We start from the raw sequence: 15,158 nt of genomic DNA, 5'->3' as shown, positions 1-15,158 counted from the left end.
GCAGGGATTCCAGACGAGGAAAACTCCGCTACTCGGGATGCATACCGCGAGTCAAACAAACGATGGGTGGGAACGTGAGCCCAGATCTGCTGAGTCTTTTAAAGCAGGGACTTCCGAACGGCCCTAACTTGCATAAAATCAGCTAAGACGCCGCAAGCCTGCTCGTCAACGCGTGGCGACACATGGGCCCTAACAGCCGTCCAAAACAAGCTGAAAAATGCCGTAATACTTCACAACAAGACAGCCATTCCGGCAGGAAATATCACGAAGGTATCCGTATTCTGTGTCATCATCACCGTCACCTAACAGTCTTACAGCTGACAGGACATATTGGCAACAGACAGAATAAATGATCAGGGGGTCACCCTGGCCACCGGTGGTTGCCAACATCTTCCTTGAGTTCTTCGAGAACATGGTGTTGGAAACAGCGTCAGCCATGCCAACAGCGTGCCTTTGATAGGTGGAGGACATGTTCGTCGTCCAGCAACATCAAGATGACACGGTCAAATTGTAAAACCACACGGTCAGTGCACATCGGTCCAGTTCACCATGGAGCGAAAGGAAGCCATAACACAGCCGTTCTTCAATGCACACGTGAACGGAGCCGAGGCCGGCCTTGGGACATCATGAGGTCGTAAACCAACGGCAGCCCGCCGGCACCTCCACGTCGAACCCACCGCCTGGACGATATCAATACGGACATCGTGGTTTGCCTGCGACATCGTTCAGAAGACATCAGCACAACTGGCTTGGGCAAAAAATGGATATAAACCACCTCACTGGAGCGTTGTAGAGAAACCGCTAGCTGAAAGGCTTCATGAGGCAGAAGTCTGTATGATTTATTACGCAGCACCCTAAAGATAAACCATCTACGGTAATATCGCTTGCACGCACCAGCGGCCTGGCAGAAAAGGATTTAATTATTTGTGAGCGCTATATCGGAATCATCTTCTGAAGCGGCGAAACACTACTAAGAACTTGCGCCTGCGCCGAGTGCAGAACGCCAACGCCTGCCGAAAACACTGCCAACTGTCTTTTTACAATGTGGAAAATCGTACAGAAGCGGAACAGGTCATCAAGTGGTGGTCAGACTGCAGAAGCACATAAATCCAACCATCCTGAAGGAAAAAAAGAATACATGACAGAGTCTGCGTGGTTTGGGGCGGTTTTGGGAAGAATACCGATCAGCACGAGACGAAAAACCCATCACCGACAGAACGGACACATATGACATTAGCTTCTAACCCATGCAACAACACTAGTAAAGACATAAACCCAGAACAGTTGCGCACTGGAACAGGCGCAGATGCACTTGATGCAACCCTCACCGCTCACTTACCACGTGGGGCTCGGACTCGCGATAGCGCATCTTTAGGAACGTCAGGCATGCTCGATAGTATCAGCTGACTCAAGTTCGGATAAGGGGATTTATTGCAACATACTGTGATAGACAACAGACAGCAACAACGTACCTGAAATCAACCAAATCATGACAAAAATGGACTATTGAGCCGAGAATTACGAACGTCTTTGACGCCCAGCCACTTGAACAAGCAAGCCACAGCAGTGCACATCAGCAGCACTTACGTCCGTCAGCACTGTTCAGAATGCGGTCCAGCTAGCGCTTCACCTGGCAACCGCACTGGTGTTTGCCTATATCCTGTGGCGTGTTCTCGACTTACCTGCCTACCGATCAGCACAGGCGTCCAGGTGACACCTGTCGACCAGCACAGGCGCCCACACAAGGCGTCCAGGTGACACCGTCGACCAGCACAGGCGTCCAGGTGACACCTGTCGACCAGCACAGGCGTCCAGGTGACACCTGTCGACCAGCACAGGCGTCCAGGTGACACCTGTCGACCAGCACAGGCGTCCAGGTGACAGCTGTCGACCAGCACAGGCGCCCACAACACCGCCATCCAAGTTACAGAGGCTGCGGCCGCATGACCATGGCATTCTGCGACCCGACGGGCAGACTTCTGTTGAGTGTTTTTGGTCTGGGAAACCACATGCAAATTGGGTTCACTTGGATTCTCCCTGCATGCTACCGACCCGGCGCACAGGACTAGATGTACACGCGAACGGAGCCGACGGACTGGACCACTAATGTCACGTACTAGGTGACGCCTCTGAAGATGACTTTGGTAATCTAGCTTATTATTGCGATGACAATGCTCGCAACAAAGAGGAAACGATGTAGACCTGATGTAATGGAAGCTGTATTGGGTCTATGCTCCCATGTGTACTGCCTCCTTCATCTCTCTAGCTTTCGAGTGCTGCTCTCTGTCAATACTGGTTGTCTCAGCCAATGCGGATTGGTGTTGGCTTCTGACTGCGCGTACTCTGCCACACCAGGCTTTTGAAGTCTCGCCCCGGACGGTTGCCCTTCTGCGGTCTGATAGTCTGACCATCAGAGGGTGATTTGTCTCTGAACCTGCCACAGCCACAGCTGCACGGAATGACGCACCTGCATCTATTGGTACGTTCCTCAGGCGTCATTGGTCCGATTTTGGTAACTGTTCCGCGGAGCGTGGAACTGCTCACCAGGCTCCCCGTTCCTGCGGAATGCCTCGGTTAGGTAGTTCGGTGATTTCTGTGAAGTTGCATCACCGTCGCCATCGGCATAAGCGCGATGCGCTATGACCCGTTGCCAACTGTCAGGGCTCAGCCTTCCATTCGCTGAGCCAGTTCCTGGCTAAGATTATCAGTTTTTTAAGTGTAAGTAAGTTTCCAAGTTTTCTAATCATAATTCGTGGTGAGCTCAACACCTTTCGTGTCGTTAGTACCATCACCTACGTGCCCAACACCTGACACAAATGTATCCTCGCCATCGTCATGGCGCGTCTGTCCAACCACATACAAACACACAAAGCCTTAGCTGTTGTGCGGAACTGGTTGGAGAACGATGACGCGCTCTCCTGGAAAAAAACGCACCACATTCAACATCACGGAGGAACCCAAGTTTCATGTCATCACGACTGCGTTGCAGCTAAACGAATATGACCACGAGCAAGCAGAGGGAACGACCTAGGGATCCTCTGTCACCGGTGATTGCCAACATCTGCAAGGAACATTTTGAAAGATGGTGAGGGAACCTGCGGCGTTTAAGCCATCAGTTTTAGACTATTGTTTAAACGGCAGCTGAAGCTTTAGCTAAAAAAGTGTTCGCATTCAGTGCTGAGTGCATCAAAACGAGCAAACAGAGACGTGTTGAGCTTCTGCGTGGAAAAGGCAATGGAGCCGGAGGGGATCAGCGATTAGCAGACCAAAAAAATTATGACAAACATTACGAGGTCACAGTTCTGACAACAGTCAAATTTTTCAACTGGAGTCAAGATCTCGCACACCTTTGGCTAGTCAAGATGTGCAATAGGCGTAACTGCTCTCTAGTGTGCAATCTAGTTTCCCAAAAAAACTTTCCAAAAATTGAAGATCATAGTGATGGACCTGTCTCAATATCAAGTGATCCTTAACCGATTCATTCTAAATTTTTGGGAACGGGCCCTTTTATAATGGAAGGGGCCTCAGTGACCACTGGCCCATGGGTACTGGTCGTTGGAACTCCCCTCCCCAAAACTTTCAGTGAGCGATCTTCTTCCATGGTCGAGACACCATTTAACTGGGTATGCTTGCAACTGTAAGGAAAAAAATGCTCTTAAATATCTTCAAGATGGTTTTTTGAGAAAGCCATAGAATCTTGAACTTCGATGAAGAAAATACACATTGAGCCACCCGTGGATAACCTGGCGAAGTAAGAACCTTTTCCATCTTTTTGCATTTCACTGCGTCGTATTAATAAGATAGTGCTGAAAAACAGCACATTATTTTTCAAGGGGTGAATATCACCAAACTAATGCCTATGGTCTTGTTCTAGATGAATATATTATTTTCAATCATATTTATCAAAAGCTATATACAATATCAGTATCTACGGTCTCTGTAACAGTTGTTAAATACAAATCACTATAGTTCAGTTCCCACCTCTTCCTTTCAGTTTCCGCCGCTGACTTGGGTAAGTGTTGTGGGTGGTACGCGGCGTTAATTAGTGTGTTTAGGCTTGTTTGCGCGATTATTTTGTGTTCATGATGTTTTAGAAATTTAGGAGTGATCGTTGCGGTGAGTTTACAGCCTGCATCATAAAACTGTAAGAGGGGTTTCGTGCTTTGTCTAAGTTGCGTCCGCGCTACATTTGCCCAGTTGTCATTGGCCCACTGTTTTGGCAAGTGCAATGCACCGTATGATCGGGCTGTTCCTGGGTTGGTAACAGGCTTTATGTGTATTTTTCAGTCATTGGGTAATAAGTTGCCATCTTTCATCAAGATGGCATTATAAGGCCTCTTGATTGCTTTGCTACCTGTATGTAAGCCAGGCTTGTGTTAATGTTTGAAATGCCACTAGTGGGGTTTATGTGCAAAGGTGTCTGACTGGTTAGAGCAGGCAGGCTGGAACAGGGTTTAATTTCTATCTTAATGCTTAAACGATATGTGATTGTTGAAACCTATGTTTGGAGGAAGTTGGTGTGCTGTTTGGTATTCACCCAAGTATTATTGAGATATTGATCACAAGTGCATAGTTTTTTTCTAAGCATCATTTACTGCCTGACCTGAGTAGTATTACTTAGTGCCTTTGGGTGCTTGGGATGGTCATATTGTTTCCATGGGTAACTCCTGATAAGCATCCTTAGTTTAACATATACCACTGTATGTTATATCATATTGTTATATTAAGCTTCAGCACATTTGATTTGGTAGTTAAGTTCACCAGGATCTCATTTCCCATCAACAAGGTACCTACTAAAGCTGCTACCTATGATGTTGCAAGTCCACACATTATACATGTGCAACTAGAGATAACTGACATGCTTTCCTATTCAAGTCAAGGACAGTGTTTGGCAATTGGGATGACAGCTTAGGCATCATGTTTCTGGGACAATAGTTGCCACTTATGCTGTGTTAATGGTTGTTAGTAAAGCTTATGACAGTGCTGCAAAACTGCAAAACATGTAAGGTGTTGTGTTGAGTTAAATCACATTTGTAGTTGTTTTAAACCATATGTAGCCTCACCCTGTTTGCATTTGATGACAACAAACTTATTTGCAGGAACATGGTACAGCGACTCACTTACCGTAGGAGGCTCTCCTACAACACCCGGTCCAACCGGGTTAAAGTGTAAGTGCTTCATTATTTTCACCTGTGGTTTTGGGAAGTGCATGGTATGAGCTGGTAAGGTTCAACTTACTTGGCTAAAATACAAGGATACTCAACATAAAAATGCAACTGTGCTGCATTTTGCTGCATTTTGCATTTGCATTTTGCATTTTGCATTTTGCAACTGTGCTGCATTTTGAAACTTGGAGGTGTGGGGGAGAAGAGTTTTGCAAGTATGTTGTGAGCTGTATGCTTTGATGGGTCACTTTCAAAAAGTGCACTATGTGCAGAGAAGTGCAGTGTCATGCCAGGCTATGTGCTTTTATGTCAGTTGTGAGATATCTCAAATGTATAGACAGACATTAAGCTTTTATAATTTCACACATTAAAACTAAGCCACAGGAGCATATGGAGATAATGAGCATCATATGTCATAAAGCAATGTATCCTTACTATGCTGGGGTCAGGCTGTTTAACTTGCCATGCAGTTTTTAGAACCACACATTGGGACCCAGTCATGCCCATTGGTATGGGTGCGTAGTGACCCTCATTTGCAGTGTTAACATGGATGCCCACTCCTATTTTTATGTGTCATGGATTTGATCATAAACTTCTTATTCACACACAGTTTCATCTGTTTGTCATTCCCATTTTGATGCATCTGGAGCTCAGTGGAGTCTTTGAAACCACATCTCACAGGGCAGTGCCATTCTGTAATGCTGTAATGTATCATCCCCCCCCCCCCCCCATGCTCAATAGTTGTGCCTTGCGGCTGTATTGGTTTTGGGGGTGGGATGGTCCCTGCCTGCTAGGTAAGGCCACTTAGGCATCACAGCAGGGATTCTAGGAGAAAGACATCAGGTTCACTGGTGTAGACTGTTTGTTTCCCCTGAATAAACATTCTTCTGTAAATTTTGATGTTTTATGGGTAGTTTTTGTACTCAAGCAAGATTAGGTGAACAGTCACATCACATGATATTTCCTGATAATGTTGATCAGTGTCAGAAGTGTCAGCTTGGGCAGATATGCTTGCTAGCACTGGATGGTGACAGCATGTCCATGATTGTGAATGTACCCTATTGACATTGGGGTTTTTATTGTTTGCAAATTGTCCCCAACATCCTGCCATGTGCTATGTGGTTTTGTGAGGAATATGTTTTCCAATAGTCAACATTTATATGAAGGGGGAAGGGTGAGCCCCTTCCCCTTTCTAAGATAAAACACCCCACAAATTGGAAATGCTTGTACTGTTCATGAAGACATGTGTGATGGTTGGGGACCCAAACAAAGCAAGGCAATGCAGACTGAAGGCTGTGGAGTGCCAAAACCCAAATAACTATCATGCATGCTGAATGGTGACATGTCATCAGTGCTGGCACATGGCTCTTCAGGTGTCTGGCCAGGTCTGGTGGTTTTTCTTAGTTGTGTAGATGGTTAATGTGCAGTATTCATACTGCTTGTTGTGCCTGTACTGAAGACTTGTGGTGGATCAGCAATCAGTTTCTGCATGAGTGCAATGTAATGATGTCCAGAGACATGGTTGTGGAGTGACCTGGGCCATGTGTGTGACACTCCAGTCATGGAGTGCACCGGTCACTCAACAAGGGACAGGTCACTCCGCAGCACATGTCTCTGTTGCAGGCCTGTGTGCCATCACACGTGAACGTTGTGTCGTCGCGCCGCTCGTTGGTGACCGCGGTTTCGCGCAAGACGGCGGCCGCCCTGCCCCGCTTGTGAGCTGACCCGCCCCCTCCGCGGCGCGCCGCCATGGACGGCCTGGCCACGGCGTCGCGCTTCGTGCGCAAGTTCGAGTTCAGCAGCGCCGCTGAGCCGGCGGCCGAGGCGCCGCCGCTCGTCATCCGGGCGCTGGTGCCGGAGGTGATGAACCGCAGCTACGGCCTGTACACGTGGCCTTGCGCGCCGGTGCTAGCGCAGTACGTGTTCCACGAGCGGCGTCGGTTCGCCGGCGCGCACGTGCTGGAGCTGGGCGCCGGCACGGCACTGCCCTCGATCGTGGCCGCCAAGCTGGGCGCCGCTGTCGTGGTGACGGACTGCGCGCGCGCGCCGCAGCTGCTGGCCAACTGCGAGCGCGCGCTGGAGCTGAACGGCGTATCGGCGCGCGCGCTCGGCCTCAGCTGGGGCCTGGTGAGCCCCGAGCTGCTGCAACTGCCGCCGCTCGACTTCGTGCTCGGCTCGGACGTGTTCTACGACGAGCCGCTGTTCGAGGACGTGCTGCGCACGGTGGCGTTTCTGCTGGAGGCCAGCCCGCGCGCCCAGTTCGTGTTCACGTACCAGGAGCGCAGCGCCGACCGCTGCCTGGAGCCGCTGCTGGTCAAGTGGCGGCTGCGCGCGCGCCAGGTGCCGCTGGCCGAGTTCGGCGCCGACGGACCGTCGCTGGCCGGCTCCGACCTGCCCGGCAACCACAGCATCCAGCTGTACGTGGTCACCGTCCGCCAGCCGTAGCCTGCAGCCGGCCGCGGGGAGCGGAGTGCGGCTGCCCCGAACCGCCGGTCATCATCAGCTGTGTGCCACGCCGACAGTGCTGCCGCGGGCCGGGCGGTCAGCTCAGCCGTGTGCCGCGCGGATGGTTCAGCTGTGCTGGATCTGTCGGCTCGATGACCGGAGCCTGGTTCATCGCTGTGCTTCATCTGTGCCGACAGTGCTGCCCCGAACCACCGGTCATCAGCTGTGTGCGGCTGCCCCGAACCACCGGTCATCATCAGCTGTGTGCCACACCGACAGTGCTGCCCCGAACCACCGGTCTTCATCAGCTGCGTGCCACGCCGACAGTGCTGCCCGAACCACCGGTCATCAGCTGTGTGCGGCTGCCCCGAACCACCGGTCATCATCAGCTGTGTGCCACACCGACAGTGCTGCCCCGAACCACCGGTCATCATCAGCTGCGTGCCACGCCGACAGTGCTGCCCCGAACCACCGGTCATCATCAGCTGCGTGCCACGCCGACAGTGCTGCCGCGGTCGGGCGGTCAGCTCAGCCGCGTGCCGCGCGGATGGTTCAGCTGTGCTGTGTCTGCCGTCGGCCTGGACGGGCGCGGGGTCTAGCTGTGCCGCGTGGCGCGTCTAGCGGCACGCGCTGACGTTGCGCGGGGCCGACTGGGGCGGCGAGTGTTACGGCGACGTCACATCTGAGACGGCGGAGCTGCGGAGACGGCCGCGCTGGCGTGTCACCTGGTGCCCAGCGGGCTGTGTGCGCGGTGACGGGGCGTGCAGGATGGCCCGTCCCAGCAGGGGGCGGGCGCCTCGCAGGCGTTGTGGGTGCCCCGGCACTATCGCGTGTCAGTGGCGTCCGTGCGATCGCGCGGCAGAGCTCGTCCCGTCTGACTGGCCCTCGCCAGGTGGCTTTTTGTAGTTGCTCTTTTGTGAACAGCCGTATGCAGCTGGCATTGCACGTTGATGGCGTGCAGCAGATGAACTGGATATCTCTGCGAAATCTGTCACAACTGATGCTCCCAGTTTCTTTGCTGATTGGTATATGCTAGCATCGTTGACCATGAGACACCATGTTCTCACGCAACTCTGTGACAAACAGTTTTCAGACACATTTGTGTGCACCAGTTTTTTCAAACCTGAAGATGCAGCCCCTTTGTTATTGAACGTCATTGTGGAAGATAATTGCTCACTTATTCTTAAACCGTTGCAAGCTGGATTGTTGAAACTCTTGCCTGTATGTAGGCCGTCAGCTCCGGCTGAAGTGCAGCACTCGAGACCGTCGGATGCCTGGTCCTGCGGAGTCTGTTGACTCCCATCGTGCTCGTCCACAGCGCCACTGTCATTTTTAATATATGTGTTCGCACAGGTGCCCTGAAACCCGTGGCTTCGGCTGGACTCTGACCTTTATGATGAGCTGAAACAGCCAGTCACCAACCTGTCTCATGGTAGCGCGGTTTGGAGCGAAAAACACTCGCAGCGTTTCCAGTATTGGTTCATAACCTCTGCCTGTCGTTTTCCAGTGTCAAAACACCCGGTGGCCGGTTGGTGTACCACTACCGCAAGAAGCCCAGGAGGGTCCCGAGATGTGCTGACACGGGCAAGAAGCTTACCGGTGAGACGACTCCGGAATACGGAGACCGTAGCATGGCGTGACGTGACGTCATAGAGTGGCATGACACGTCTGGCAATGTGTCGTGAGGCGGTCCGGTTCTGTGCACTACTTCAGTGTGGCCGAGTTTGCTCCTGTAATACGTTCTGTGCTAGTATGTGGTTTATTTAGTCAACGGCGTACGTTTTATCCCTTTTATAAGCAATTGCTATGTACAAACGCGAGCTTTTTGGCCGATGTCTGCTTGATCTTGCGCCGCGGTATATTTGTCGTGATACCTTTGACGTGGGCAGTGGTCTAATCCAATGCGTCTAGTTTCGGGGGTTGGTTGGATAGTTGCCGTTCGTTTCCAACGTGTTGTCGCCGCACGCCATGACGTCATGATGACGATGTGACGTCACTCGGCAGGCATCCGGTCGGCGCGTCCCCATGAGAAGCGTCGCATGAAGAAGAAGCACAAGACGGTGAACCGGACGTACGGCGGCGTGCTGTGTCACAGCGCCGTGCGGGAGAGGTGAGCCCGGCCGATGTCGGCCCCCGCGCACGCCTGTGTGGCGCTCACTGGCGCGCGACGCGTGGCGGCAAACCCACTGCAGTGATGCAAGATCCGGGGCTATTGAGTCCGGGGTTCTGGCACGCTCCTCTCTATCCGAGTGATGACGTCGATGCGTTCGTGGCGACCAAATGCGGCCAGGTGGTCACATAGCGATTGATGTGTTAATTGGCGGGAGCCGCTAGACGTCCATAACTGGCGGCCTCTGAGCCGGTCGTCTGTGTATGCTGGGCTTGACCGCCGTGTCCGCCGTTGCAGGATCATCCGTGCCTTCCTGGTGGAGGAGCAGAAGATCGTCCGGAAGGTGCTCAAGGCCCAGCAGGCGTCCGCTAAGAAATAAATTACACCTCAGACACTCCTCACGTGGCGTTTTATGTTTGGTTGTGGCGTGGAGAGAAGAACGAAAGTGGGCTGAAGAACAGCCTTTTCAATGAGCGTTGAAATTACCACCAGCCAGAGGCGGCTATACACTCAAACGTTGAACCGGTGATACAAGCGTTGCTGATAAGATCGTGGCTCGGTGGCTTATGTTCGTTTGGTTACGGAAGCGCGCTGGGAGGGCGGCACCGGCCCCTGGCGTTCGGTATGTGTAGTATGCGGAGTTGAACATGCGCTGCGGGCTATGCTGGGGCGCCGCACAGCTGCTACACAGCACACGGTAAGCTGGGGACGGTCCTGGCTGCGCGCCATGACAGACGGGCTACCGGTCCTTTTCTCATCCGTTCGGAGCCGCTGTCGTCCCCTGCTCCGACGTTGGCGCGCTGCGAGTCGCGTGTCTCGCGGAGCGGCACCTTTCCTGTACAGTGCTGTCATCTATAACAGCGAGACTCCAGAGCTGGCAGTGTTCTGTCAACGTCTGCGGACGTGGTGTAAAGACTTCTTTATGTCTGGGAAGACGAAGATCGCTCAGTGTGACGCTTCGTACGCGGGAAATACGCGAATACGACAGTTCCTTTTGGGCGACATTCCCCATGGTGGGTTCAGCCATTTCGGCAGGGCATGTGAAGAGCACGTCCAGTGATTCCAGAGGATGCGCCGGCAATTATCCGATCTCATGCAAGGCGTTGGACGACCAACTGACGTTTGGTCATGACATGTGTCATTCGTGCTGTGTCACGGAGGGCTGTTGGTCTGGAGCGATGGTAGCATGGCCAGTGCAGCTGCGGTTCGATGTTCTGACTGGTGCGGATTCGGTCGCCACCGTCTTCTCCGGCCCCGATCGTATCGGGTGGGAGGCGAACCGAAGACCGAATCAGGTACGAAGCGAGAAATGGCGAGTTGCGAGACTGGTCTGGTCTGAACCATGTCGGCAACTGGAAGCCATATTCAGGCTCATCAGAAACGGGTGCAATTTTCCACGTGACACGAATGAGACCTATGGCCTCACAGTGATCATGTTACATGGAGACAATCTAATGCGCGGAAGCCGCAGCCCCTACCGCCGTCTGCCGCTTCACGATAAGTCTGCCCTGGGCAGTCTGAACCAGCCCGCTCAGTCATGGTCCAGTGTGGGCCGCGTTCAGCTGGCAGCCGGGCAGGCGGTGGCCGAATGCAGCAGACGGCACTTTGCCGATTGGGGCCGACTTAATGTAAGCAGGAAGCACCCAGGGATCTTGTTTTTTTCTCGGCAGCGCGAGTTTCGGATATTTTTTTGGCAACAATTGACAAACGTCCCGTTGACAGTTGGCAAATTGGCCACTAATTGCTGATAATGCAGTCGGCTGTTACACACAAAATGTCACATGGGTACACGGTCCCAGGTGGGGAAATCTAGCCCGTCGTCATTAAAACTGCAAACCATTCGAGCCTCTAGTGCTGGGCCAGAAAAGATGGCCCCCCAGGGCAGGGTCAGCGGTTGGGGAACAAGTCGGGGAGGTCACAGGTCCAGCGGTCAGTTCCGGCACTGCCGTCTCGCACGGGAGGCGTCGGCAGGACCGCCGCCGTTCCGCCCGCCGCAGGGCTTTCCTGCGAGAATCAATACCGTCTCTGTGTCGGCGCGGTAAATAGAAACCGCGCCGCACCCAAACTGCGCCGCTGGGCGAGCTTCAGGCCGGACCGGTGCGGCCGAGTCCCGACGGGGCCGTGTTGGCCGGCATCGGCGGGGACAGCAGTGCTGTTAGTTGTGAAAGCACCTCTGGACGGCGCGGCCGGCGGGGCCGAGCGACATCAATGCGTGAGTAACGAGCGACGTCTGGCGGGGACTGCACTGTGGACATCAGCGTCGATGGGTGATGGGACGGCAGCTGAAGATATCTGCTACGCTGGGTGCGATGCTAAGCACCTAAGAAGGCATGTCGTCCGTCGACCACTTTGTTAAGTGTTGGACACGGCGTTGGCGCCCGCGGCGCTGAACAAGCGCCGAACAAAATCTGACTAGTCCGAAGTCGCGACAGCCGGACTTGCACAAGTCGCCCAGTGACAAAGTGTTTGCCCTTCTAACTGTTCGCTGTCATTCAGGGTGAGGCGATCACTACGCTGAAAGTTCAGAAGAGCGCAAATAAACGTCTGAAAGAAGGCTCAGCGCTGGTGACGAGAATTGTGCAAAGGTGGACTGCGAACGCTGCGTGTTATTCGGCGACGATTTCGGCGCTGTGTTGGGCAGTGTCTGAGCCGGACCAGCCGTCTGAGCCGGACCAGAGCCTGGGTGGTCAGTTGAGCAGACCACACCACGTCAGGACCTGAGCCGCCGCCTGCTCTGTTAGTGTCTGGCCCAACACCGTCCCGTCGTCGACATCTCTGGTCGTGCCCGGCGTCTCGGCCTCCGCTCCTCAGCTGCCGTCAGCGCCTCGGCCTCCGCTCCTCAGCTGCTGTCAGCGCCTCGGCCTCCGCTCCTCAGCTGCCGTCAGCGCCTCGGCCTCCGCTCCTCAGCTGCCGTCAGCGCCACGGCCTCCGCTCCTCAGCTGCCGTCTGCGCCTCGGCCTCCGCCCCTCAGCTGCCGTCAGCGCCTCGGCCTCCGCTCCTCAGCTGCCCTCAGCGCCTCGGCCTCCGCTTCTCAGTCGTCGTCGGTGCATCGGTCTCCGCCGCTCAGCTGCCGTCAGCTCCTCGGCCTCCGATCCTCAGCTGCCGTCAGCGCGTCGGCCTCCGCTCCTCAGTCGTCGTCAGTACATCGGTCTCCGCCGCTCAGCTGCCGTCAGCTCCTCGGCCTCCGATCCTCAGGTGCCGTCAGCGCGTCGGCCTCCGCTCCTCAGTCGTCGTCAGTACATCGATCTCCGCCGCTCAGCTGCCGTCAGCTCCTCGGCCTCCGATCCTCAGGTGCCGTCAGCTCCTCGGCCTCCGCTCCTCAGCTGCCGTCAGCGCCTCGGCCTCCGCTCCTCAGTCGTCGTCGGTGCCTCAGCCTCCGCTCCTCAGCTGCTGTCAGCGCCTCAGCCTCCGCCCTTCAGCTGCCGCCAACGCCTCGGCTTCCGCTCCTCAGCTGCCTTCAGCTCCTCGGCCTCCGATCCTCAGCTGCTGTCAGCGCCTCAGCCTCCGCCCCTCAGCTGCGGTCAGCGCCTCGGTCTCCGTTCCTCAGTCGCCATCAGCGCCTCGGCCTTTGTTCCTCAGCTGCGGTCAGCGCCTCGGCCTCTGCTCCTCAGCTGCGGTCAGCTCCTCGGCCTCCGCTCCCCAGTCGTCGTCAGCGCCTCGGCCTTCGCTCCTCAGCTGCCGTCAGCGCCTCGGCCTCCGCTCCCCAGTCGTCATCAGCGCGTCGGCCTCCGATCCTCAGTCGCCGTCAGCGCCGACAGCCAGGGCGTCCATGTAAAGCGACTTCCTCTGGCCGCTTACCTAACCGGACGACCTTGGTCCGCCCCGGCGGCTCCACGCCCTCCGGCCGGCAGCCATGCGCCTGGTGCATCAGCTGTTCCTCACGTGTGACGTGCTGTTCGTACTGTTTGTCGTGCTGTGCGGCCTGCTAGCGCTGGCGGTGTACCTGCGCAGGTCACCACCACCGGCCCCCAGGGACCCCGCCGTCGTGCAGGACGACACCAGCGCCCTTCTGGACGATAGCAACGCCGCAGAGGTGTGACGCCACAGGCTGGGGCGTCATCGATGGCGTCACACCGGCTCGGCTGCGTGGCGAGGTTGCCAGAGGTTGACTCGCGCTCGATGGCGCCTGTGCTGATTTCGTGTTGTGTGATAAATAGTGAGCATCGTTGTCGGCTCGCCGCACCCACTCTCTTACCCTAGTCAGCCTATTCATTTGATAGATGTGCCATCGGATGTCTGTCGTAAATACGGTGGGGGCGCACATTCTGTGTGACATCACATCGGCTTAACTGGGATGGGGACGGTAATGGCATGTATAGAATCAGATTAACTCCAAGCTGACCTCGCTGGAGCAGTCGTCGAATAAAGTACTCTGAGCTCGCAGGCATCCCGGCTTCCTCAGCGCAGGCAGCTAAAGCATGGAGGAGTCGTAGCACAAACCGCGGATGGAGTGCTGGTATCGTTGAGGGTTTGTTGGTTTTCCTTCTGTTGTTTTGACCCTGCGCCACTTTAACTAAAAACCGATCGCTGACGGCGGCGATCGCTGCTTTTAACATTACTCGGTGTCTCGAACCGAACACTGGAGGGTAGATGATGGTAGACGACAGGATGAACTAATGGTAGATGATAAAACTGCGGGTCTGGTATCGACCCGTGAGGATCACAAGGAATGGTTGGTTTCATCGTCATTAAGGTTACGCAATCACTTCCTGAGGCTGTGAAGTATACGGCGTCGCCCGCCCTGCCCGGAGAGGCGGACACCGCGTGGAATTGAGCTCTGTGCCTCTAGTTTCCCAGACGCGCAGCGTAGCCACGACGCTGTCGAAACCCCACAGCTGGCTTCAGGGATTGCTGTTGCTAGCAATATCCAAACACGTGCTGGCTGTTTGCTCGAAATGATATGATAATAACAATCATCAAACGAAGGGTATGCACATCGTAGTATTGCTGTTGTACGTGTTTGCCTTGCCTACTTGGATGAAAACGCAATTCTCTTTATTCTGTTACAACTGAGGTTTTAAAAATTGCATAAAAGTATAGGATTCTTACAAAAATTATGCTCTCATGAGCCTGCAACATAGCGTCGCATCACATACGGATTGTAACAATTATACAGGTTACAATAGTTGGAATGCAACCAGCCAACCAAAGCACATAGCCTTGAAAAACAAACTGCTGTAAAAAACAACAACTGAAGTCTGTTGAAAAGATACCTATAGCACGCTTTTAAAAAGGTGCGGGCAAGCAGAGCCCGCACCACCTAGCATGCATCGATCCCAGTGCACGTCAGATATGCAGTGTCTGCTCAACGTAGCTCATGCTAACCCCAGTGCACGTCAGCTATGCAGTGTCTGCACAACGATGCTCATGCTAACCCCGGTGCACGTCAGATATGCAGTGTCTGCACAACGTAGCTCATACTAACCCCGGTGCACGTC

General features: G+C 54.2%; 1 protein-coding gene across 1 annotated transcript; it reads left to right on the top strand.

Moving 5' to 3' along the window:
* The first annotated feature begins 3,986 nt into the window (after nucleotides 1–3,986).
* On the top strand, nucleotides 3,987–10,121 carry LOC119104887 (60S ribosomal protein L34). Its single transcript, XM_037228624.1, has 5 exons — nucleotides 3,987–4,012; nucleotides 5,100–5,168; nucleotides 9,118–9,209; nucleotides 9,615–9,720; nucleotides 10,018–10,121. The coding sequence occupies exons 2-5, from the start codon at nucleotides 5,104–5,106 to the stop codon at nucleotides 10,097–10,099; spliced, it is 345 nt and encodes a 114-aa protein (XP_037084519.1). The 5' UTR covers nucleotides 3,987–4,012; nucleotides 5,100–5,103; the 3' UTR covers nucleotides 10,100–10,121.
* Nucleotides 10,122–15,158: the final 5,037 nt, after the last annotated feature.

Source organism: Pollicipes pollicipes, unplaced genomic scaffold, assembly GCF_011947565.3.
Source record: "Pollicipes pollicipes isolate AB1234 unplaced genomic scaffold, Ppol_2.1 Scaffold_6052;HRSCAF=7182_pilon_pilon_pilon, whole genome shotgun sequence".
In the NCBI taxonomy this organism is placed as follows: domain Eukaryota; kingdom Metazoa; phylum Arthropoda; class Thecostraca; order Pollicipedomorpha; family Pollicipedidae; genus Pollicipes; species Pollicipes pollicipes.
The sequence above is the reverse complement of the archived record's forward strand: the minus strand, read 5'-3'. Positions and strand labels throughout refer to the sequence as shown.

What these genes read in the sequence shown, in the direction of transcription:
- LOC119104887 (XM_037228624.1), top strand. Translation starts at nt 5,104, where the DNA reads ATGGTACAGCGACTCACTTACCGTAGGAGGCTCTCCTACAACACCCGG. An exon ending in CGGTCCAACCGGGTTAAAGT is followed by an intron (nt 5,169 to 9,117) that starts GTAAGTGCTTCA and finishes GTCGTTTTCCAG; the next exon opens with TGTCAAAACACCCGGTGGCC. An exon ending in CACAGCGCCGTGCGGGAGAG is followed by an intron (nt 9,721 to 10,017) that starts GTGAGCCCGGCC and finishes CCGCCGTTGCAG; the next exon opens with GATCATCCGTGCCTTCCTGG.